Source organism: Dreissena polymorpha, chromosome 4 (assembly GCF_020536995.1).
Source record: "Dreissena polymorpha isolate Duluth1 chromosome 4, UMN_Dpol_1.0, whole genome shotgun sequence".
Lineage (NCBI taxonomy): Eukaryota > Metazoa > Mollusca > Bivalvia > Myida > Dreissenidae > Dreissena > Dreissena polymorpha.
In genome coordinates, this window is record NC_068358.1 from 56,200,925 (window position 1) to 56,226,663 (window position 25,739).

General features: G+C 35.0%; 1 protein-coding gene and 1 long non-coding RNA gene across 2 annotated transcripts; one reads left to right on the forward strand and one right to left on the reverse strand.

Annotated features, from left to right (window-relative positions):
• Positions 1-7,181: 7,181 nt before the first annotated feature.
• Positions 7,182-15,942, forward strand: LOC127879838 (uncharacterized). Its single transcript, XR_008049260.1, has 4 exons — positions 7,182-7,269; positions 12,433-12,541; positions 13,108-15,437; positions 15,565-15,942. It is a non-coding gene; the product is annotated as an uncharacterized LOC127879838 (long non-coding RNA).
• Positions 15,943-17,150: 1,208 nt separating this feature from the next.
• Positions 17,151-22,728, reverse strand: LOC127879837 (glycoprotein 3-alpha-L-fucosyltransferase A-like). The gene is made up of 2 exons (XM_052426884.1): positions 22,607-22,728; positions 17,151-18,443 (listed from the first exon to the last, which is right to left on the reverse strand). The coding sequence occupies exons 1-2, from the start codon at positions 22,649-22,651 to the stop codon at positions 17,415-17,417; spliced, it is 1,074 nt and encodes a 357-aa protein (XP_052282844.1). The 5' UTR covers positions 22,652-22,728; the 3' UTR covers positions 17,151-17,414.
• Between the last annotated feature and the right edge of the window lie 3,011 nt (positions 22,729-25,739).

Below are 25,739 nucleotides of genomic sequence, written 5' to 3' on the forward strand. Positions count from 1 at the left end.
AGATTTTCTTATAAGAAAAGGCCGAAGTACCATACTTATTATATTTTTTCAGAATCTTATAAAGATATTTTTCTTGTCCGAAAATTTAGAAAATGACCAGAGTTAAACACATAATTAAAAAAATCACATATGTGTAACGGTAAAACATCAATAAATTTACGTATTTCGTTTGCAATATTATCATTCGGTGCGATTCAATTGTTCTACAGAAACTTGAATCGCATCAACGGAAAATGCCTGATTTAGTTCGGGGAAACGCGAATTCGGAAAATTGAAATTATGAATACTGCAAAAATGTTCAGCCTCATCAGTATCACAATCCAACAAACCATGAACAATGTCAGAGTAAAACGTTTGACAGTCCTCCAAAGTCGTATTTTAATTTTAACCCATTTATGCCTAGTGGACTCTCCCAATCCTTCTAAATTGGATCAATTTCTTTCCAAAATTAGGGATGTCTAGTATATTTATTTCTATATTTAGATTATTTCTTACAGAAATTCCTTTAAGCAAACAGCGCAGACCCAGATGAGACGCCGCATCATGCGGCGTCTCATCTGGGTCTACGCTGTTTTCCAAGGACTTTTTTCTAGACGCTAGGCATAAATGGGTTAAGTTTGATTATTTGATTTAAAGTATTTCCAAAATTCAAAGTTTGTTTACGATTTTAAACGTTCAATCTCATTTGCCTTATTCCTCAAATAGTGTTTTTCTTTCTATTGATAATTAGTTTGTACTCCTTTTTTATATTGAAACAATTTAAGTCAATGATCTTCCGACTAATTACAATTAAATTGTTTTAACAGAGAAACAAAGTTACCGTGTGTCATTTAACATTCCACATCAAACCAATGGACATGCCTAACAGCGCTACACTGTTTAAATGCTGATGTATTGGTTATTGAATATTCTTCCGAAAAAGGACCAGCAACATAAAGCCCTTATCCCATAAAAAATGCCGGACCAACACGGGTCCTATCCGGCACGATCCGGCACGTGAACCGTGCTGTCGCCGTTTAGCGCCGTGTCGATCCGTGTCCGGCAATGGCCTTGGGTCTCCGGGAGGCAAACACGGCAGTTTTGGGTAGTTCAAAACTGCCGTGTTTATCTGTGACGGTCCGGGATGATGCCCGCAATCGAGATTTGCCGTGAAGCTGCCGTATAGGGTCCGGGGACAGACTTACTTATGCCTTGGTTGTCCGTGTGCGTCCTTGACAGTACGGAAACAGACCTCAAACCAATGCATTTCGTCATAGCTACGGATTACTCCTTCGCCTGGAAGAAATGGCTCATAAAAACATTCTTTAAAAGAAAACAAAACATATCACATTCAGAGTGAGTCTTCAACTACCAACTTTCCATGGGGCGACGTATTATGGAAAACGCGTTGGTTTTCTTGTGGTTTGCTTTCGATGTCTACACACTACAATTTTGCACACACTACACTTTTGCAACCAGTAGAGGCGGTGACGTCAATTTTGGTGTCTTGTATCTGCCTAAATAATCTCACGGAACTGCGCGATGGCAAAAGATGACTCGGAGAACAACAATCGCCACATTATACCGAGACAATGGCGAAACGATTATCCGCTCATAGATGATGTGTTCGAGCTCTGTTTAAACTCAACCACAAGTGCACCAAAGAACCAATGCTAATATTTTCGGACCTACAACTGTACTTCAGCTCAGAACGAATGCTATGAACATTCTAATTGATCGAAATACTCTATGGACATGTAACGTTCATGTAGCTAGGTTATAATTGTGAACCATGTCCATCCGTCCTTGTATGGGACTTGTGCTTTACGTATTACACCAGTAAATTTAGTTAACGCGCTATTTTTAGAGTAGCGGTCAAGTGACATCTGTAATTCATCTACCATGTTTCAATAACCGTTATAAGGTTGTACAACAAACGTTTGATATGTTTCCGGATAAAGGCAAAAAGATTGATTTCTGATAACAATGCAAATGTCCGGAAAAAATATACAGCAATTTGTTGTAGAATGGTTACATCCATACGAATAAAACAAACTTGAAAGTCTTTACACATGGCCTTGATGGAAAAACTCCGAAAAAATAAAAATGCAAAAAGGTACCATATGCAATTCAAATTCAATGTCACGTGGTACCTTTTTGCACCAAGGGGGGCGATATTTCACACCGATTCGATCCTATCTGCTCTGCGAACTAAAAAAGTTCAATGAAACGGTTAGATGTTCCGCGATAATGGGCTTTGTCAAAGATGGGTTATTTGAAAGCGGGAGATCAAGATCGGCCGACTTGAACAATGACATTTAGCTAACAATTGGGCGTAATCATAAGGAAATATGTGAATGTCTAGCCAATACTGAAAACATTTGATCATTAGTGACCGAGAGCTCATTGACAAACCAATCATTATCATCTGAATGTCAATGCCCCCCTCGAAAATAACTTACTTCGAGTTAACTGACAATAGCCTACAAATACCGCGTATAAAATCACAATGGCATCATATGTTCCTTAAGTCGTTCGTGGGAACGTAAAACCTCATTGACAATTACAAGCGCATCTGCATACTATGGTGATGCTGCACGTTACGTATCATAAAATTCAGAGCATAAGTGTTCGATATTTTATGTTGAATCAATTTGTGATGCAAATGACAAAACTCCCTGAAAACTCAGTGGCGCTATACACGGACAACACGCGCATGTCATCATGTAGTGATTCTGCATATACATTTAATTGTAGTTTTATATAGATCGGTAATAAGTTCTTTGATCTCAAACAATGTAATACATTAACAATGAAAAAGGCATAAATCCCTGAACATTTATTATGAAGTTTTGCTGATTTCGGATGATTATTTCCGAGATCAAACGCGGAAAGAATGTATTACTTCAAGTACAAACACTGCATAATAAAATAGCGGAACAAGCTGATACAGTGCGCATTTTCAACTTAAAAGGTAAGACCATATGTGTCTTGTTCTGAGAAAACTGGGCATAATGCATGTGCGTAAAGTATCGTCCCAGATTAGCCTGTGCAGTCCGCACAGGCTAATCAGGGACGACACTTTCCGCTTTTATGGTATTTTTCGTTTAAAGGAAGTCCCTTTTTACCGAAAATCTTGTTAATGCGGAAAGTGTCGTCCCTAATTAGCCTGTGCGGACTGCTGAGGCTAATCTGGGACGACACTTTACGCACACGCATTATGCCCAGTTTTCTCAGAACAAGACCCATATAAATTTTTGTCTAGATCAGATTGTGACTGTCGAAGATATCGCGCTGACACGAAACATTCCATTAGACAATGACGAACAAGAGCGAAAATCTCTCTTCAATCTTCACGGGCTATAACGAGGACATTGGCCGAACATGTCAGTTGAATTGCTGTTAAGCATAAAAACAGTCTTGAAAACAAAACCTTCGACAGAATTTGAATAGTATAGTCGTTACCAATGTTAGCTGGCTTTTAACAAACAACCAATCTTTCAGAAATAATTGTTGTTATATAAGGAGCTGTACCATTCGCATAATTACCATTTAGTGTATGTAATTTTATATAACAATTCCAAAAGTAATCTTAACTAAGGGCTTTTTTATTTATTTTTCAACACATTTTAGTTCAAACTTCAAACAAATACAAACTAAACAAGGGGAAAAAATTTGCATGCAATCAGAGATGAAAAATGTAATTTTAGTTTTATTCACGGTGCATATGCAACACGTTTACAATTATCTGTATACTAACAGTCAATGACATTCAGAGCATCGGGAAAAATCAATTGAAAATGTCTATAGCTTTATTATAGATATGTAAAATGTTATTATATAATGTACAAGAACTTTAAGCTAGTGCATGCTATTTGCAACATAAAGGTTTGTTGTTTTTAATTGAAATATTCTACAAAATCAACTTCGTGTAAAATGTCTTGAATTGTCAGCAATAATTTATTGAAAGATTAAAGAACATAAGATTACAAAGGAAAATAAGCCATATCAGCAGGCATTTAAAGCTTACATAAGTAGTGTTAAGTGACAAGAATAATTCATTATATACGCTTCTAGGAATTGTTACATCATTTAATCAGGTAAACAATTCAACTATCAGACAGTTGTATGCCATTTTTTGCTGGAAACAGATTTAAAAACATATCAATATTTTTTTCATCATATAGACATAACAAAAATATGTATTAATTGTGATAACCAAAGAGCCTTCGCAAATTCTGATGAAACAAAGGCATGAACAACAATAGGTTCATATAATTCAGTGTTCTAACAAACAGATCATTACATCAATTTAATATAAGGTTACAAGTGGTATTTTAGTTATAAATAATAGTTTTACCATAAAGTAAAACAACAATACATACTTATTTTATGCGACAATATAATTAAACAATGCCCATTCAGTGGCAAAAGATTTGGAATTATTTTTTGACGTTATCGTACTCACACTGTGTATATCTTTACTCATGTTATGCTTGGATTAAATTAGCCATTATAAAAGCCCTGTTTCAAGTTTTTATTTCAAAAGTGTCAGAGACATCAGTAAAAAAGAAGGGTTGGTCAGTATGTGTACAATATAACGTAAGCAACGAAAGCGGTATTTAATAAGCAAAATGGAAATGCAAGAAACTTACCGTGCGAATCAGCGACATAATGATGCTTTTTATATTCTTTCCTATTAGATAAGAATTCGCAAGGCAATAAACAATGTTTTAAAATTATAATGATAGGCAAGCAGAGAAATTCTATTGGAAAGGTATCTAGACTTAAAAGGACTTAAAACTGAGCAAACAAAAACCAGGGGATGCACAAATATTAATAATCCAATATTAGTGATTAGGCAATAATCAAAAGGAAGAAAGATACATTCGGATAAAAACTATACGTTCCAATGCATAGTTGAATATCAACTGTAACCATATTAGTTATAGTATAAATATTTATTTGTCGTAACAGTTGAAAAGAGGTAAGTGTAGCGTATTGCATTTGAAAGACATTAGGGACTGCAAAACTAAATGCTTATTTATATATTTTAAAACAGTGTAAATTCAAGTAACTTGATATGCTCTCGTGGTGTATATCTTAAACACGGTAATATTAATATTCAACAAAAGCAGAGCATATACACATACAAAAGATATTGCACTTTATAAACTCTAAATTCAAAAATATAATATATTATTTATTATTGAATAATTGAAGTACATTTGCGTGTAAGCTTAATGCCAAATACCCTGGGTAAAGTAAACAAAGCATATAAATAAATATGTATATATGTACTTGCATGTTGGCACTTAACAGAACGCATGGTTAAGCAAACATATTTGTCCTCTATTTGTCTATTTAATCTTTAAAATTATATGGCAGAAATTCAACAGATAAAAAAGTCAGTAAAAAAACATCACGATTCGATACAAAACAAACATGACAACACGAAGGTAACACAATACGTTCATGACCAAAACATGATTAAAATAAAATGTATTATGATTATGATGTGTAATGATACACACATGTTCTTTGTAACAAAGTATACTTTTTAAATAAAAAAATAATAAGATAAATAAATGCACAAAAAAAGTCAGCTAATTGATTTATTCAACAATCTTTATCAGCTTCAATCTAAGCGAAATAAACCCATTTATGCTTAGCGTCTAGAAACAAGAGGGCCTGAAAGGCCCAACGTTGCTCACCTGAGATTCAAAGGAACTGAACTGTTCTGTGCAGCCCAAGATGTCATAAGAACAAAATGTTCTTACCAACTTTCATGACTAGTGAACACCCTGGCAGCCACATTTTTCAACAGAACAATGTTTTACTATATCCATATAAGGAAAAATGCCCCGCCCCCTGGCAGCCATGTTTTTTAACCAACCGGCATCATTTTTGAACTCGTCCAAGATATTATTAGGATGAATCTTCTGACCTAGTTTCATGAAAATCGGACAATAAATGTGGCCTCTAGAGTGTAAACAAGATTTAACTATAGCCATATATAGCCATATAAGGAAAAATGCCCCGCCCCTTGGCAGCCATGTTTTTCAAGCAAACATAACCATTTTCAAAATTATCCAGGATATCATTGAGACAAATCTTCTGACCAAATTTCATGAAGATTTGACAATAAATTTGGCCTCTCGAGTGTTAACAAGGTTTTACTAAAGCCATATATAGCCATATAAGGAAAAATGCCCCGCCCCCTAGTGGCCATGTTTTTAAAGCAACCAAAACTATTTTCGAACACATCCAAGATATCATTGGGACAAATCTTCTGACCAAGTTTCATGAAGATCGGAAAATAAATGTGGTCTCTAGAGTGTTAAAAAGGTTTTACTATAGCTATATAAGGAAAAATGCCCCGCCCCTCTGGCGGCCATGTTTTTCAACCAACCAGCATCATCTTTGAACTGTTCCAAGATATTATATGGATGAATCTTCTGACCAAGTTTCATGAAGATAGGACAATAAATGTGGCCTCTAGAGTGTTAACAAGATTCCACTATAGCCATATATATCCACATAAAGAAATGTCCCGACCCTTGACAGCCATGTTTTTCAAGCAAACGTAACCATTTTCGAACTCATCCAAGATATCATTGAGACCAATCTTCTGACCAAATTTCATGAAGATTGGACAATAAATGTGGCCTCTAGAGTGTTAACAAGTTTTTTTACAAGGGAGTTAACTACTGGTATTAGAAAGTATGTACAGGTTATCTTTCCTTAACAGACTGTTCACATGTTTTCACTATATACATTTAGAGAAAACTGCCCCACCCCCTGGCGGCCATGTTTTTCCACCCATCATAACCATTTTTGAACTCGTCCGAGATATCCATAAAATCGATCTTTAGACAAAATAGACAAAAATGTGACTTCTAGAAAGTTCACAAGCTTTTTTACTACATGTATATAAATATAAGGAAAATGACCCCCGCCCCCTTAAGGCCATGTTTTTTTACCGATCCGAACCATTTTTGAACTCAACCCTCGTATCCAGAAAACCAATGTTTTGACTCAATTTCATAAAGATTGGACCAAAAATGTGACTTCTAGAGTGTTCACATGTTTTCACTATATACATATGAATCGCGACATGAGAAAACCAGTACAAATGACATCGACGACGTCATTGGCAAATCGTCATTTTCATTACGTCACAATTTTCTGCGAACAATTGATTTGCATTTGTGCGTGAGATATTTGTGTACACGTGTGTTTGATTTCGTTTGAAAGTTAAAAACTTATGGAATGGATGCCGAACTTGAAGTAAGAAACTTAACTCTATATAGATTTATTAATATTATGTTTTCGAACAATCGTCACTTACTATTCTTTTTTAAACATTATTTATTTAAACCTGATTTACAAACACGTCACATATTATTGTTTTGCACTGGATCAGTGAATGAAAGAAACTTTGGTTGGTCGTAGAATAGTGTCACAGAATAACTAGACTCTTACGATATTTTGAAAACATTATCTATTGTGTAAAATGTGTTGTTGTCAGTGCCGTAGCCAGACCCAAATTATAGCCGAGGCAGTATCTTATCTAGGGGGGGGGGGGGGGGGGGGGGGGGGGGGGGGTCCGGGGGCATGCCCCTCCTGAAATGTTTTTTACCTAGAACGTCTCTGGTGCGTGTTAAAGGCCATTTAAACCACATTTTATACCTAAATTATCGGAATCGTGGACGCTACATATATGACCGTTTAGTATCTAAAAAGTTAACCAACAAAATTTGCTACAAGTTTATTGTCAATTTTAGATTCTTTTACCATAAACGGTGTTTGAAGTGACAATGATGTTACAACCTTTACTACAAAAACATACTAGTAGTCATATAATTCATTTGAAGTCAGATAGAAAAAGAAAAAAATGAGACGCAGCTCTCGTACAAGCCATAATATGTATATGGATAATAGAATGTGCTTTATATTTTTATTATTGAAATACTAAAATAATATAGATCTACCGTATACAATAAAGAAAACAGATCTATCAAACATTTTAGCGAATAATGTTTCATATATTTATTATGAAATGAAAAACTTTTTCACTGTCTTAACATGTTTTATTATTCTTCTTCTTTTAAATATCAATCTTATTGAACGCTAATCAACACTCCTGTCTCCAGCCGAATCCCACATTTGAAGAATTTGTTTTCGATCAACTGGAATGTGTTTATGCACAAACATTAAAGCGATGCCATTGCCATGCTACTATATAATAACATTATATTTACTTTATTTATGATTCGTTATGAGTTGATTATAAATTATATTTTTGAGTTTACAACGAATCAGCTTCCGCAAACTTGCTGTTGTAGTTCAGACAAGTTCACCGTGAAAAAAACGGTGAGAACATTTAGAGATTGAAAGCCCATAGGGTTCTTAAAAAAAATGTGGAAAAAACCCGACCTACAGGGGTTCGATTCAACGCAATGACGCGTTACCGATTGCTTCACAAGGCTTCAACAAGGACGTATTGATGATCATGAGGAGTACAAATATTTAACTTAAATCAGTGAAGTTTCTGGCCATTTTTTTTCAATTTTCTTGTGTAAAAAAATTGTTTTAGCACTGCCTCATCATTTTCTGGCAGGTCTATTATCAACTACATTGACTATTTAAAAGAAAAGACTTTAACTTCTTCATATCAAAAAAGTTTAATACGCGGGATATCATAATTTGAAAATTCTAATGTAAACAAAGATTCTTACCACCTGAAACGGTCCCGGATTTAACTCGACGCCGATCAAAAAGAGTAAAAGTCTGTTTAGGTCCAAAATAGACCCAGACCTGGCCGTAAAACACCCGATTCTAGCTAGGTACGTTCCGAAACTTCCGATGTCACCATGATTATACCATCGAATTTTACAGTGCGACGCTTTGTTTAATACTAGAGTATACGGATTTTCCAAATCATTTTGCTGAGCCATTCTGGCATCAATAGAAGTTATTAAATTTAAATAATTATCTGCCTCAACATTAACCAATGGTACTCCATGATAATATTTGTTAATTTGTGAATAACATAGTGCCTAAAATTCATTAAATTGCCTCAATTTCTTATAGACTATAGACTTTATTCTTTGACAATTTTTCCTTTTTTTCCTTGTAATCTCAACATTGCTCTGCAAATTTTAGCCGAGGCAACTGCCTCGGTGTGCTTCAGCGTATCTACGGCGCTGGTTGTTTGAAAATTGTATGTAGAGCTGGTGTACCTATTTCCGAACACTTAAGCCACTTATAATGATTTTCAAAATTACGATTACTTTCAATCAAAGGGAGACAATAATCAACTAGATATGTGCATATGATATACTTTAGTTCAATATAGAATTATATAATGATCCAACCAAAAAGAAATTATTTACAAAGCATGCGGACATTCAACTGTTCCTAATTCCGAAACATATGTTCGTAATTCCGAACCGAATTGTTCCTTATTCTGAACATGATGACCTTTTTAAAATAAAAATCCCGATGATTCCATTTAATTGACACAGTTTGAAAAATACCAACTTAGAAACAAGTTCTGTAATTAAAACGATTACATGTAAGTTCGATAAATGACAAGGTCGGTAAAAAAGGTAATATAGAGCAATAGATCTGGAGGTTTCGGTAAATTGATATTTTTAAAAACGTCAACATAACAAGGATATTAACACGCATTTTGATACTTTACAGTTATTCACGCCCTTTGTCCATACATATTCAACTATTTTACCTTTTTACCGAACTTTTCATTTACCAAACTCACAGTCACTGTCAATTAGTGAAAATGCAAAGAACACTGTAATCCATTACCACAGTAGGATTTTTGTTATTTATCCAAATTACACAAATAAACATTACATTTAAAAAGTAAATTGTGCGACTGACGGATATAATTACATACGAATGTTTTGGCGAAAATCAACCAGTCTCTATTCAAACCAGGAAGCGTTAATGTCAGATGTCGCGTTGATGTCATCCACAAGTGTGAGCATTCGATCGTCATCGTAAATGCTTGTCGAAATCTTTCGCTAAATACTAGGAATGTGAACGAATACTGGAAAGGATATTTGAATATTCGTTTGTGATTATTCGAATATATTCGAATATTCGATTTTTAAATCTTATATTAAAATGTCCGAATTTATGACCGTCCGGAGCAAATAACTATTCCTGATTGCCACCAATGCCACTATAAATCGTTTCTTATGTGCAGCTTTGAAAAACAGGATAGAGTAATATTTTTTTTAAAGATCATTGATTATCATGCTCTTTTTTTTAAATAAATACTGTTTAGTTTAATAAGTTGTAAGATATTTCAGGAAAACACATTACCGTAATTCTAATTTATTTCAATACTTATAATTGATCTGGATTACTTTCCATCGATAATATTTATGCTTTTGGTTTCGCTATTTTTTCTGAAATATTGAACCGTTTAAGAACGATTTAATTGGTTAAGATTTGAGAAACTAAATTCTGATTAGATAATCATTGATTTGATATATGGATAACGGAATTAAAACATACATGCCAGATCTCGACGGGACAGTCCGCCAGTTTGGTGATTGTTCCCGATATGAGACAATTTGTCCAGATATTCGTTAAAACGTTCTATAAATTCACAATAAAATTAGCTATTCAAGCTCTGTATGGCTAAAAGTTACATCGCTAACCCCTTTATTGCCCCCTATTGACAACCAACTTCTACTTCTGGAGTGCAACATTACCGGTATGTTACATGTAGGGATAGACTGCATTTAAGATTTAAGGTTAACCTATCGCGAGAAAAAAACAGCATTTTCAAAGCTTAAACAATGTATAAGGTACAGTAAGCTAAGTGAACAAAGCAATAAGTAGACTTATCAACTATGTAAGAATTAAATTAAATAAAGCTTACTTGAAAAATAATTTTAGTGATGTTACGTTTATAACTTTGGTAACTTAAAACGAATGAATTTAACATTTTAATTCCCCAATATTTAATGCTTAATGACATGAGCATTAAATACATATTAGCTATTTAAATACAAACATCAGTTAATTTGATAGTCAATGCAAGTGATTTCGTTCCAAAGAATTATTTTATGTTTATTTTACTCATTTCATATTTCAAATATAGATTCTATCTTGCAAAACGCAGTGTTGCAAAACGCACACTTGTATTGCTTCAAACTTAATACAGCCGGGATTCGATAATAAATTTCGTGAAATTATGTACAAAAGCATGAAACTGTATTCACCCGGTATTCGATAACAAATCTTGTGACAACATGTTTTAAAAATTATGTGCTCGTTTCGTTGTATTGCTTTGTTGCACCCTACTTTGGTCCATGTGAATTGCCGTGTCGCTAATGTAGACTAACCACAATAGTTATACCATCCCGATAAGTTAATGTGTTTTGCGACTCAATGCGTAAACATAATAACCAGACAGATCCCTTTAAAGCCCCATAAACTCTCAAAATCAACGAATATTTCGTTAATGATTTCGTAAAATAAAGTTAACCCATACAAAATCAGTGTTGCGTATATAATAGCCATAATTTTAACGCTAGATGTGGTCTGGTAACAATGTATCTTGTTAATTCTATGTTACCAGACCACATCTAGCTTTCACATTTTGGCTATTGTGTATTTAGTAAATACACAATGCTCGGGTCTAAGGCTATTTCTTGTTTCGCACAAAAGATTAAAATACTTCTTGAGGTATCCATGCTTGTTTTTGAACACCAAAGAAGATGGTTTAATATATCCTCGCGTAAAATATAGTTATATTCACGTTCGTCTTTGTAAAGTATTTCTTATTGAGCTTTCACAATATGGTACAGGCACACATTTGGATTGTCCAGTGATTTCCCGTTTCATTAGTCCAGATTGGAAACCCATTGTACCTAGAAAAGGTTTAAGGCCAATCATTTACACTGACATACTCAGTCAATTTTGGAAAAAGTTTTTTAGTAAATAAAGAGGGAAAACCAGGTTATATGTTTTAGAGGCTTGACAAAGAGACATTCTCCCACTTCTTAAAACCTCGGCAGTTTGATCCATCATACAGGGGCCGTATGACTGCCTCTTCTCTCCAACTTGACGGCTCATTACTGCAAAAGAAAAACAAAACCAATTATTATAAGTCATCGGACATGCAACATAAAAAAAGGATATTTTAAATTTCACAAAATTTAGTCAATCGTTCGGTACTTGAATGTGGTATGTAATTCCGAACACTATCAATTCCTCCTTTACACAACCCTACATCTTGATCATGAGGATCACACATGATCAGAACATGTTTCGAGATTATTATCTTTCATAGAACGCTACTGAAACGAAATTATGTGTTTTGATTTAACCTTAGCAAAAAGTGTAAACAAATAGCGATCAAATAATTTCACTTACCGGAAGGCTGTGTATATCGGCAAATGTATTTTTCAGAAAAACTGGCTGCACCTTTACCTCAAATTTGCACCGAAAAGAAAGAGAAAGGAAGTGATGTCAAAATAATAACGTTATATTCCTGATATCTTTTACGGCACATGATTGGGTAAGAAATTTATCTTGTGTTCGGAATCAGGCACATGGTCGGATTATGAAGCACCCGCTCTAAGTTTATCTCATATTTAAAGCATCTTTAATGTGTGTTTAAAATCATATTTAAAAAGCATATGACTACTAATAGCCATAATAATTAAAATCTAAAGTTTAAGTAGCAATAATGGACAGATTAATAAGCTGTTTATGATAGTTTTATTTCTGTGTGGATATTCAAAATGATATTTTTACAACATACCGTATGGATATATTTAGATAGTACAATACATCACAACTCTACATAGAGTGATTAGTATGTAAGTCGGTATAGCAGTAGGCTTAATACTTTTTTGATTGATCTAAGCATTGTTTCGAATCGTGAAAGTTCCTACAATTTTTTGTGTAAGTATACGCATGCTATATAATTCAATTATTATTAAATTGCCACTTCATTGTTGTTTTAAATAAACTGATATATATAAATTATCAATTGATTAACACGTATTTAAATATTTCAATTTCATTAAACTTTTTTATTATGTAAAAAAAACAAATTTAAGACTTATTATTATGTTTTAGGCCAAGCGCCTTGTCCAGGGTTCGCACAGGGCTTGAAAAGTGCTTGAAAACGAGTCCAAGGCTTGAAAAGCCCTTGAACAAAGGTTGGCCTTGAAAAAGTGCTTGAAAAGTGCTTATTTCATGTAAAAAAGCCTTGAAAATGTTTATTTATGCTCAAAATTACTTTTATCATCGCTTTAATTATTTTACTTAAATCGTTCTTAAGGGAAATATTATGAAAATTTATCATAAATTCCTTCGCGCAAAAAAGTTGAATACGAAATATAAGTTTCGTACACTATTTAGTACGAAACGTTATGTGTACACGTCACAGATTATGTGTACTACGTCAGAGGTTCTCCATTGTGATCAATTTTTGCGAGTGAAAACGCAGGGATGGGGAAGTGTCGTTTCAAACCAGGGTGGTTAACTGAATAAGAGGAGAGAGCTGGAAGAACTGGAAAAGGAAATCAATTCTGTTAAAGACAAAATGTTATAGTAACTGACTGCTGTTCAAATGTAATGAACTAGTCTGTTTGATGTGAGCATAGAAAGAGACAATGTGTTTGTTTGTAATAACTTTTAAATGTAAATACAGTACAGCCAATGCGGAACAAACGTATTTCGCGATCCGCGGCGGCAAGGCGAAACGAGTCGATGCCGCTTCAGTCGTTGAAGCCGCGTCAGTATGCGGCGGCAAGTCGCATTTCGCCGCGAAACTTCGCATCTGTCCGCCGAGGCATGCCGCGATCCGCGACATGATGCCGAGTCGATGCGCATCATGAAATAAAAAATCTTCAATTTTTTTAGTTACATGTAGTTAACAAATTTTGAAAGAACAATTATAATAATAATTAAAATCATAATAAATGTATTGTGCGCGGATTGTCTTAGCATATACATGTAAGCATAGTTAATGTGTCGGGCCAATTAAGTTTGTTTCCCGCCCGTAGTGTATGTATTTCACACATAAACACTGTCACGTAATTATGTTTTCGCACATACAAGTGGTCAAGGCTCCAGCATATGGTTGATTTATGAATTAATTGCATGTTGATTTTGCTATTATATTTAAGCTAAGAAAATTAGCAGCTTGAAGCCACATCAATAATCAAGACGGTGACGACGTATTTGTTGTTTTGTTAATTATCAGCTTATTATAACTATTGTTTGAATATGTGTATGTAAACACGTTTTATTTTGTTCATATTATACAGTTAATATCGCTACTAATTACCCGATAATTCTGTATATTCCAGTTTTAAAGCAAATGCTGGTAAATATTTACGATACACAAACATTCTCGATATTTCCTTAAGTATCAAATACATTTTGGCATGTGTTACTATTTATAGAGATGATGAAATAACGTCTAATCGGTGCTTTTTTTCAACTGAACACGCGATTTACGCTTGACGTGATGTTCATGTATTTATACAACACAAAATACACCCAAACTTTCCAAACGACGTTCTACATGTCTGCATAATTTTCGCGCGCTTTTTATGAAACAAAGGATATTTTAGCACTGTTTATTTGACGCTAGAATTTGCCAAAGGTCGCGTTAGCATTAAAATTCGGAAGTGTGTTTCGGATTACAAATTTAATAATGATAATCGAACGAAACATTAACAGTTGCGCGTAATTAATTCTACGCTTCACATACATGTATGTACATGTAGGTGGATATCTTTTCACTCGATCTGCCGCGTACGTATGCGGCGGATTTACTCCGCGAAATTACGCGAGGTTAATACAGACTCTGCGTCGTTGCGCGTATCGATGCCGATTGCCACGGCGATACGCCGCGTGAACACACGATTCGGCGGCCGCGTACTAATAATCTGGCCGTGGCGTAGCCGCGGATTATGTTTGAGCCGCGTTGGCTGTACTGTACATATGTGACACTCATTGTGTTAAGGATGGATAACCTGTATTTCTATGTAATAACTAGAAATAACATGTATGAGTTATTGTGGAATAAGTGTAATGTGTTTGAGCAAATAAAAAAAATGATATTTACTATGTAAATCTGGTTTGAAAATGCAGTTTTTAAAGGAAACTAACGTACGGTGCTCGGCCTTGAAAATGAAAATTTGGCCTTGAAAAGTCCTTGAAAAGTGCTTGAATTTAGGTTTGAGATTTCTGTTTGAACCATGTTGTCACATAGACAGCGGGTTTGCCTGTGTTAAAAAGGCTTACAGACGAAGCGACGTGGAGACAATGGACGAGTTGGCAGCGGTTGTGGACGGATCGAGTAGCACGAACGCTGCAGTTCGTTACCCAGCGTGATGCTGGCGTAACTGGAAGTCGTTCATAGGCGAACACTTCAATGCGCTACCTGGCATACGGTATGTAGCAATAATTACATTATAGAAAATGTACTGGTATATTATACGCAAATAGTTTAATAACAATCCTACTGATTTGGGCAAAATACAAATAATTAAAATTAAAAAATGTGCCCTTCTTCTGCAGGAAATATCAGTATTTCCGAATGTCGTCTGCCTACCCTGGCGTTGTCATGGCGAAGACATGCAGCGACGGTGAAGAAACCTCTTTGTGTTAATTGAAGAAACCAGGTTTCCTCTTCACGAACACCGACCGTCCAGTTCAGCTGCTCGCTCCTGGATTATCTGCAGCACGGCGCGACTACTTGCGTGATAACGTGCGACCTCTATTGTCAGCTCGGGGTCAGGAAGGCTTCGCGTGTTAGACAGAATGTGACATTTTTACTGTTCTAACTGTGCTTAGTGTTTATTTAACCAGTTATTGTTAATGTATTATTGATTCTGTACTTTGTTTGTATAACAAAAGTATATAAACATTCCGATTTCATTTAAATTATCAAACAAACTACGGTATTTATTTCGTGAAGAAAAACATAAATCATTATTTACACATTATATGACATAACCAAACAGTAACACATTTACGTCATCGATATCAACAACAACATCATTGAAATTTTAAATGATGATGACGGACATTTCCAAATGAAATATGTACGACGCGAGTTCGAAAATAAAATGATATATGACGCGGCGTCAAAATTACGACGTAATGACGCTCACTTAAGCGTAACTGGGGTTAACGAAAATGTTAATTGTTTTAGGGCATATTTGGAAAAGTATGACATTTTATACATATATGGAACCAGAAAAGAACGCAGATACCGAAAATGAAAAAAAGTAAAAATCGAAAATTGTATCATTTGTGCTGGTTTTCTCATGGTGCGATACATATAGAGAAAACTGTCCCACTCCATGTTTTTTCACCGATCTGGACCATTTTCGAACTCATCCGAAATATCAATGAAACCAATGTTTTGACCAAGTTTCATGATGATTGGGCTAAAATTGTGACTTATAGAGTGTTCACAAGGTTTCTTTATAGCCATATAAGGAATACTGCCCCGCCCCCTGGCGGCCATATTTTTCAATGGACCGGAACCATTTTTCAACTCAACCAACATATCATTAAGACAAACATTTTGACACAGTTGCATGAAGATTGGGCATCAAATGTGACTTCTACAGTGTTCACAAGTTTTTTCCTTTTTTTGATATAGTGACCTAGTTTTTGACCCAGCATGACCCAGTTTCGAACTCAGTGGAGGTATCAATGGGGCAAATGTTCTGACAAAGTTTCATGAAGATCGGACAATAAATGTGGCCTCTGAAGTGTTCACAATGAAAATGTTGACGCCGCACGACGTACGACGGACAAAAGGCGATCACAAAAGCTCACCATGAGCACAGCTCAGGTGAGCTAAAAAGGCCTTGGCAAACAGCGTAGACCCAGATGAGAGGCGTCTCATGAGGGTCTGTGCTGTTAGCTTAAAGGAATTTCTGTAAGAAGTATTTTAAATAAAGAAATAAATATGCTAGAAATCCCTAATTTTGGAAATAAATTGATCCAATTTAGAAGTATGGGAGAGTCCACTAGGCATAAATGGGTTAAAGAACACTTTTTACGAATGACTTGAAATAAGCTTTGCCATTGCAAATATAGCATGAAACCAGTAAATATTGAAAACAAGAAAAAAAAGAAACACACACAAATTACTGCACCAATACACTCTCTTCGAGGTCAGGAAATCATCGATTAAATGCATCACACGAATCTATTCGAAGCTTTTTTACTCCCATTTTGACTCGGAGTTTGAAAATACAAATGTCAGACTCGTTTGCAAAGTCAAAATAATAACAAATAAGAACAAAATCACAAAATTTTACCGACCCTCAGAAACATGTGTTGACGGCTTAATTTTGACTCGTGACTTTTCGGTTTTTAGGAAACCCCTGATCCATTTATAATTATTATAGTCACGACGGTATATCGTCTGGTACTCTGCACGGTTCAGAGCTGTACGCCCATTCGAACGTGTCCGGTATCTGTTTCCTAAAGTGGTCCTGTTTATTCATCATCTCACATAAACGGCACATCGCGTTTTGGTAAACGCTGGAATAACTGTCCGCGTAGAACTTGTCCTTATCTTTCAGTCTTTCGGCGTATAACTCCGGCGACATGTGCAGTGCGGCGAGATATTCCCCTAGCTCGTCGACACTTTGGAAGGAATCCGTACTTATAACTGTCCCAGACGGAAATGTAGCTGACGCTTCGCCTTGGCCACCTCCTCTAGTGACTATTAAAGTATCGTAATTGTAATTCTCGAATAGTTTTTCTGTAAAATAGCCCCTACATAAAGAATTTTCAAATGCTAAAAAGAACTTGTAGGTACTGTTTAAAATATCGAAGCAATTGTCGTGGACATATTGCGTCCCACATGTCCAAGGATGTCCGCATTTACCTTTTATATCGATAGGAATGTACCGTTGCAAAATCTTGGCGTATTTTTCTCTTTCAGCTTTATTATTACAATGTGAACTTATTAAAATCCCGCCACGAAATTTCTGTAACGCTATTGCGGAATAATTTCGAATGTTTGCATGAGTTCTCTGCTGCAGCTTGCCGTACGGTAGAAAAATATCCGTATTCGTTTTGTCGTATGTCATTGTCCAATTAAACCTATGCCTCCAGTTTTCGTCTGACCATTCGTCTCCGTCGATATTGTAATGAACTGGGCTTTCGTCTGCTGCGAAAATCCACACTTGTCCCAAGGGACGGCGAATCGGCTTTAAAACATCTTGACGTAAATGACGTCCATAAAATATCACAGCGTGACTGCGTTCTAACTCACACTGGTCAAACAGCATGGCACAGTTGCTGAATTTACATCGGGTAAATCCGCTGTATTTCGCTTCCGGTCTGGTCGTAAGAAATAATGGCGGATTATACCAAAGGATCCTGTAGATGCCGTCTGAGAAAGTCACGTTGGTTGGGAGGTTTTCAATCTGAAAGCATATAAATAATTCAATAAGCCAATGAGAACTTTATATTTGTCTATCTTCAAAGGAATACCGGTATATGTTTTTTGGTGTATGAACAAATCAACCGCAGAGTAAACAAGCGAATGTGTTGAATTGATAGCCCAAGCCGAATACATTGTATTAATTGATGTATGCAGAACTAAAAGATATGGTAATTTGAAAGGATGTGCATTTTGTCAATTATCTGCACATGTGATGTGTTTTCAACAGGCAATACAATGCAGGAATCTTTTTTTTATGAATCAATTAACAGTGAAAACGAAGGTAGCATCTGTTTAATGAATCAATAAACGATGAAAACATTGTGCCAGAAGGATATTTTTCTTGTTATGCGAATTTTCTTCTTTTGTCGAAATGATTTCAAATATGAACTGCTGCAATCTTCAAAAATGTTTTAGCAGGTACCAAACACTGTAACAGTAACATTCCATACACACCACCATTTATTCTAGTATGGTTGCAACGATGAAGTGGTGGTCTTTGTATGGCACAACGTAGCCGCAATGATGAATCATAGAAGGATATATGATCAAGTGAAGTATTCCTCCAAGGGTATGAGTTGGTGTATTTTAGTGGTGCGTCAAGCCAAGACTGTGTAGAAATCATTGTAATTGTAGTGCATCTACCGTTTGCATGAGGTCTCCAAGAATATTCGATTTATCGAACCTTGGCTCTTTTTACATGAGTCTCTGGTTATTGTAGGAATGGTACCACTGGATGATTAGAAGTAGTGGCGGATTAAGCACCGTGGGGCCCATATGAAGTGAAACTTTAGGGACCAACGCCCTAAGCCCCTAGTCGGACTAGTGACTACTAAAACGCCCTTACAAAATCAATTTAACTTGTTTAAATAAGCCGCCCAATGCCAAGGCTGGAAGAACATACAATGTGAAATAATTATAAAATTGTATTATAAAACAGTAATGCCAAATTATATTTACTGATTTTATGGTGGGAGGGGGCATTCATCAGGGGTATAACCAAGAGTGAAAGAGCATTGTGTTGACTTCTTAACCAATCTGAGCGCTAGTGAACATTTTGAAAACAGAATCACCAGCAACAATCCATACAATACCGTTTTGCAAATAATAAATGATTGTCACTTGGTCAGACCATGACAAGCCTTTAATTCGAACATAACATTGATATAAAATAATTGGCTTCGTAAAGTCATTTGATTAGGCCAGGTAAGTATGTAAGAAAAAATATTTCGTGGGGCCCATACAAGAAAATGAAGGGTCATGGATCTTGTGCACGGCACCTCTCCTCATTGATATCTAAAGATGCGCTCATAAAGTTTTATATTGAAATCTTACACAGTTTCTGAGATTCAGCCTTGAAAAATGTGTTACAGACGGACGGACTGAGGACAACGCAAAAACTACATACTTCGCCTTCGGAAGGGGATACTCAAAGCTAGCAGTAAATTACATTGTGAAACCATTCGATTGATAACGCTCGCATACAGCCTCAACCAGAGTTACCGCAGGTTCACATTATTATGAATATATTTATCAGTTTTGCAAAAACGCAATAGCTTAGGACTGCACCACCTTAATGAATTATGTGTGCTTCTATCGACTTCTTATTTTTCGTAAAGCCATGATTGTTTTATCATTTAAAACATAATTGGGACGCTAAACATACACTTAAATTTGCACGGCCTAAGGTAACTCTATCATGTTCGTGTTCGATATGCAAAAAGCTGTGGGTCAGACTGGGGTAAAATTCTTCATCGCTCACTGGACCGTAAGACTCATCAAGAAATTCAAAACCACCCAAGAATTCTCATCTTGTAGTACGAGAGAGCGTTAGTTTGCCCATACCAAATTACAAAATCACAAACCCCAATATGGACATATACTAGTCAATGTGTGTGGATATTGAAGAATGTTTATAGTGCGATTTCGATTAATATCCCCGTTAAACATAAAACAAGTATACATTAACGACAGTACTATTGCAAATCACGTATAGTGGTGATCGCAAAGAATCCCTGCCCACACTATCAAATATGTTTCAATGTGCGTACCTTCTTCTCTACAATATTTTATTATTTGGTTTCATATATGGCTAGTTTTTACTGTAATTTTTACCATAAGATGCATTGGCCATGCATTAAAAACGTTTCGGGAAAAGTGCGTGTTACCACTTCCAACACTTATGTATGATACTTATAGTGACCACGTCTATAAAATAGATTTCTCCTATAGCAAATTTAATATTAAACATTTATAAAATAAGCAAAATTAACTAAATGTGATTAATACATATAAATAAAGTACAAGTACATTACTTTATTCCGAATAGTTGATATTCAACGAAATACTTAACCCATTTATGCCTAGCGTCTAGAAAAAAGGCCCTTTCAAACAGCGTAGACCCAGATGAGACGCCGCATGATGCGGCGTCTCATTAGGGTCTGCGCTGTTTGCTTAAAGGAATTTCTGTAAGAAATATTCTAAATATAGAAATAAATATACTAAACATCCCTAATTTTGGAAATAAATTGATTCAAATTAGAAGGATGGGAGAGTCCACTAGGCGTAAATGGGTTAAACAAAGACAACATTTAATGAGCAACGAATTTATCACCACGACGGATTGCTAAAGAAAAATACCAATAGACTGACTGATTCCGGAATCGGCTCGAGATTAGAAAAACCCCACTAATCCCTCGGTACAAATAGCAACTGGTCCATTATATCAACCAATGATTTATTTAAATAATAACGGTTGATATGGTGTGTGATTTTGAAAGGATTAGAAATTAGTCAGCTTTATTTGTACCAGCAGATTAGTGTGTTTTTTCCAAAAGGTTGCTTTTCCGGAATACAAATGAGTCGCGTTCTGAGAACACTGGGAATATTGCATGTGCGTAAAGTGTCGTCCCATATTAGCTTGAGCAGTCCGTACAGGCTAATCAGGGACGACACTTTCCGCCTAAATTTGATTTTCTGTAAGGAGGGACTTCCTTCAAACTAAAAATACCACAAGAGCGGAAAAGTGTCGTCCCTTATTAGCCTGTGCGGACTGCACAGGCTAATCGGGCACGAACCTTTTCGCACATGCATTAAGCCCAGTTTTCTCAGAACGCGACTCAAATATTTACAATGTGCATGCGTGCTATATAGGGCACAGAATAAACGAAACGTATTCATGAAAAGCGCGGAAGTTGTGAAAATCACTAATGAGTCTATTAAAGTTGTGTCATTTTATTCTACTGATTTAAACTTACAGTTAACAGCATGTATCATCGTATTGATTGAAAAAAGCAGATCACGTTTTAACAAAACAAACGAAATGCGGAAATCCGAGCCGCTAGTTCCATGACATTGAACCGTATTTCAAAATACGCATAGTTAAACGTTAATTGCTTTAAAGGGGCTACCAACAGATTGGTAAATTGACAAAATTAAAAAAAGTTGTTTCACATTCGCAAATTTTCGTTTTTTTTAATGATATTTTTGAGGAAATAGAAATACTGACCATTTACCATGCTCTTAAATATCCATTATATGCATATTTTGACGATTTGAAAACCTGAAAATTAAAAAGCGTCGAGCGACGCGAAACGATTGAATAATTTGGAAAGTTCTGTGTTGTAGTTATATTTTGGGAAACTACGAGAATTGCTTATATAGGTAAAATATATATCCGCTCTAAACATGAGCATGGATGAGCGAGTGGTCTAGGCGGGAGACATTTTACTCCAGGACTCCAGGTGTCAGTGGTTTGAGCTCTGTTTATGGTTACTTTTTTCCTTAAAAAAAATTGTATTCTTGTCTTTTTTACTGGAGATTTTAGGTCAAATGTTTGTATTTATCAATATAAAGCATTTAATGACATGCTTCAATACATGACACAATCTCTTGGACGGCCCCTTTAAGTTCACAATTTATGACGGGGTTGATACGAGTATCTGTAAACCGACTCGCTTTAATTGAAGTAGATGGTCAAAATTGCTTTAACGCAAATAACCCCACTACCATAGCAATTACAAAGACACATATTGGTGAACGTGGTTCTGAATAGACCTTTTGAAGTTTAAAAAGCAGAAAATTAGCGTACAATTCAATGTTAAAAACATTGTTCGTGTGAATAACCAACAAAAACGTTTTTCTGACCTGAAGCGGGCCGTGCAGGAGTCTTTTGGTAACACTAACTCCCATGAATAGGCCGCCTACAAATATGCTCAGGAAACTTACAACTGAAATAAAAACAGTCGTTAAGTATAACAGTGATTTCGTACACACACAAAAACGCAAACAAGTATTACACAGCTGTTTTTTATTATTTGAAGTTTTATTAACATCGCCGTTTGTCATAACAATGACATCGATAGTTAATCAAAGTACTGAAAGTACTGGTGGGGGCGATTTTGCTCAAATGTTGTGGTCGGAAAGACACTGTACACCGTGATGCCAACCAATCACATCTGTTGAATAAAACAGATGGAATTATGAAAGGGTGACAGGCTGTCAATATAATATCTGATTTAGCTATAAGGGTTAAAAGTAAATGCTGCTTTTAAAAACAAGTCATTGTCGTGCGTGCTATTGCATAACTGCGAAACGTTTGTGAATACAATGTTGATTATTATCATTTAAACTGGTGACCTAGGTTTTTACTCTGACTTAGTGTCATATGTATCTGAGATTTCGTGAAGACAAACGTTGTCATACGGTTTCTATTTAAAATGTAGATTCAATTATTATTCATATATATATATATATATATATATATATATATATATATATATATATATATATATATATATATATTCAAGCTATCAACTTTGCCCATCTCTGAAGTTCTAAAATGTCCTTTGAAACAGAATTTCAGTTTGTCACAGCTAGATCACTTTAATATACAGGGGTTTTCCTGGCCACTTTGGGAAAAGGAGTCTGGTCAAATAGGGAATTTTTTATCGTCAAAGTGGACCGACAAAGTGGACCGAATTGGGATTATTTATCAACAAATATTGGCACATCAAACCTTTGTTTTGAATTAACACAATTTGTTTTAACTTGAATTAACAGTCTGTTTACACAAAAGCATTACCATGTTTAACACATTATTTGTTTATTATAATTAATGAAAATAACTATTAACTCGCCTCCTAATTTATTCATTTACTTCTGCATTACAGTTTAATATGTAAGTTAATGTTTGCTAAATCACATTATTTTATCTAAGTTAATTTGAATGGCAATAAACAATGTGAAGACCACAACGCTTATCCGAATTTTACTACATGCATGGCGTATAATTAGCTGCTGTGAAAGTGACAACCACTACATGTATTTCGTTCGTAAGGAAAAAGTTCAAAACTGGCAAGAAAAGCGCGGGCAAATCGTCATATAAAAACTTTGTAGCGCAGAGAATATTGAGATGTTTACTTTGACAGTAAAAAATGTAGCGCGTGGTAATTAAATTGTGTCGCCCATATCGCGAACGTAGTTGATTTCTTAAAACGAAAGAACATAAATGCGCTGCATGTATAGTTATAGGGAAATAAACTCACACGTTTTGTACATCTTTAGCATTGCAAGATAAATGTATAGTAGTCTAGATACTAGATACTAATCTTGATTATGTCAGGAAAAATATGTTTTTACAACGACACCATTGTTATCTACCTACCTAACAACACTAGGCGAATTTGTCAATACAGTGTGATTTTGTCTGATTGCTGTCTCAAAATCTTTAACGTGGTCAGATTATATCAAATATGTAGGTTGATTTGCTTGTATATTGGTATATAACATTGTAAATAATCGATATTTGAAAATGGTATTATGTAAAATTTTCGAACCAGAATAAAATTATTTTTTTAGACCTCAATATTTATTCTAATATTAATACAGCTGCACACAGGAAAGATATATGCCAACACTTTTCATAAGAACATAATTTCTGTTAGCATACATTCCCCACCATCCATAATGTTATTATGTTATAGATATTTTGTTTTCCTTTTCATAAAAACATAATTTATACTAAATACTGTATGTCCTTTTTGTTTTTGCAGCAGAGCAGGGTTTTTGTGTATATTTTTTGGTGGTGCAGACATGTTTGTCTGTGTTCTTTGCTTTTTGTTCCTTGTTTTTAATTCCTGTTTACATGTTTTTATATCTTTCATAAGTGTATTGTTAAAGTTGTGTCTGTTTTATATGCCACTGACAATTTACCATATTCTATATTATGATCGAATACCGATACTATGTTTTGTAATCCTTTGTTATGACTGAACTACGCATGATTTCCTTTTACTGTCGGGGTTTGAACGATAGTAGAAAGAGATTGGATGTAATGAATTATTTAAAAAAGCTTAATGCTGATATCTATTGTTTACAAGATGTTCACTGGAATACACAAATGGAGAAAAATATGTACTCACAATGGGGTGGGGATTGCTACATTAGTTTTGGGTCAACTAATTCGAGGGGTGTTGCCATATTATTTAAAAATAAATTACAAATTACAGTAAATTCAGTCGAAAAAGATGATTATGGAAATATGATAGCCCTAATCTTAGTTTCTGTTCCAAACAGTTCACATTACTAAACTTATATGGCCCAAATACAGACAACCCGTCCTTTTATAAACAAGTATTTGATACAATTGATAAATTGGGCAATACAATCTATATTATATGTGAAGACTTTAATTTAGTGCTTGACCCACTGTTGGACTATATTAACTATAAACATTTAAATAGTAATAGGAAAGCAAGAGACTTGTTATTGGGGGAAATATTTAAAAGGGAATTGAAGGACACATTTAGATATATAACCGGTGAGAAAAAAGGTTACACGTGGAGACGTACTAACCCATTGCAACAGGGCCGTCTGGACCTTTTCCTTATTACAAATAATATGATTGAATATTTATAAAATGCTCAAATACAATTAAGCTACAGATCTGATCATTCTATTATTGACATGGTTATAAATTTCGAAAAAATTATACACGGTAAAGGTTTATGGAAATTTAATAACTCGTTACTATCCGATATTGAATTTTTGCCAGTAATTAATACTGTGATAGATAATATTAAACGGCAATATTGCATTCCTATATATAATTTAGACACATTAAACGAGATTGAAGACAGCCAAATACAGTTTGTCATAAATGATCAACTTTTCTTAGAAACACATTTAATGGAGATTAGAGGCAAGACCATCTCTTATTCAAGTCACAGAGCAAAATTAAGAAGAACACACAAAAGAGAATTAATATCAAAAATTGAAA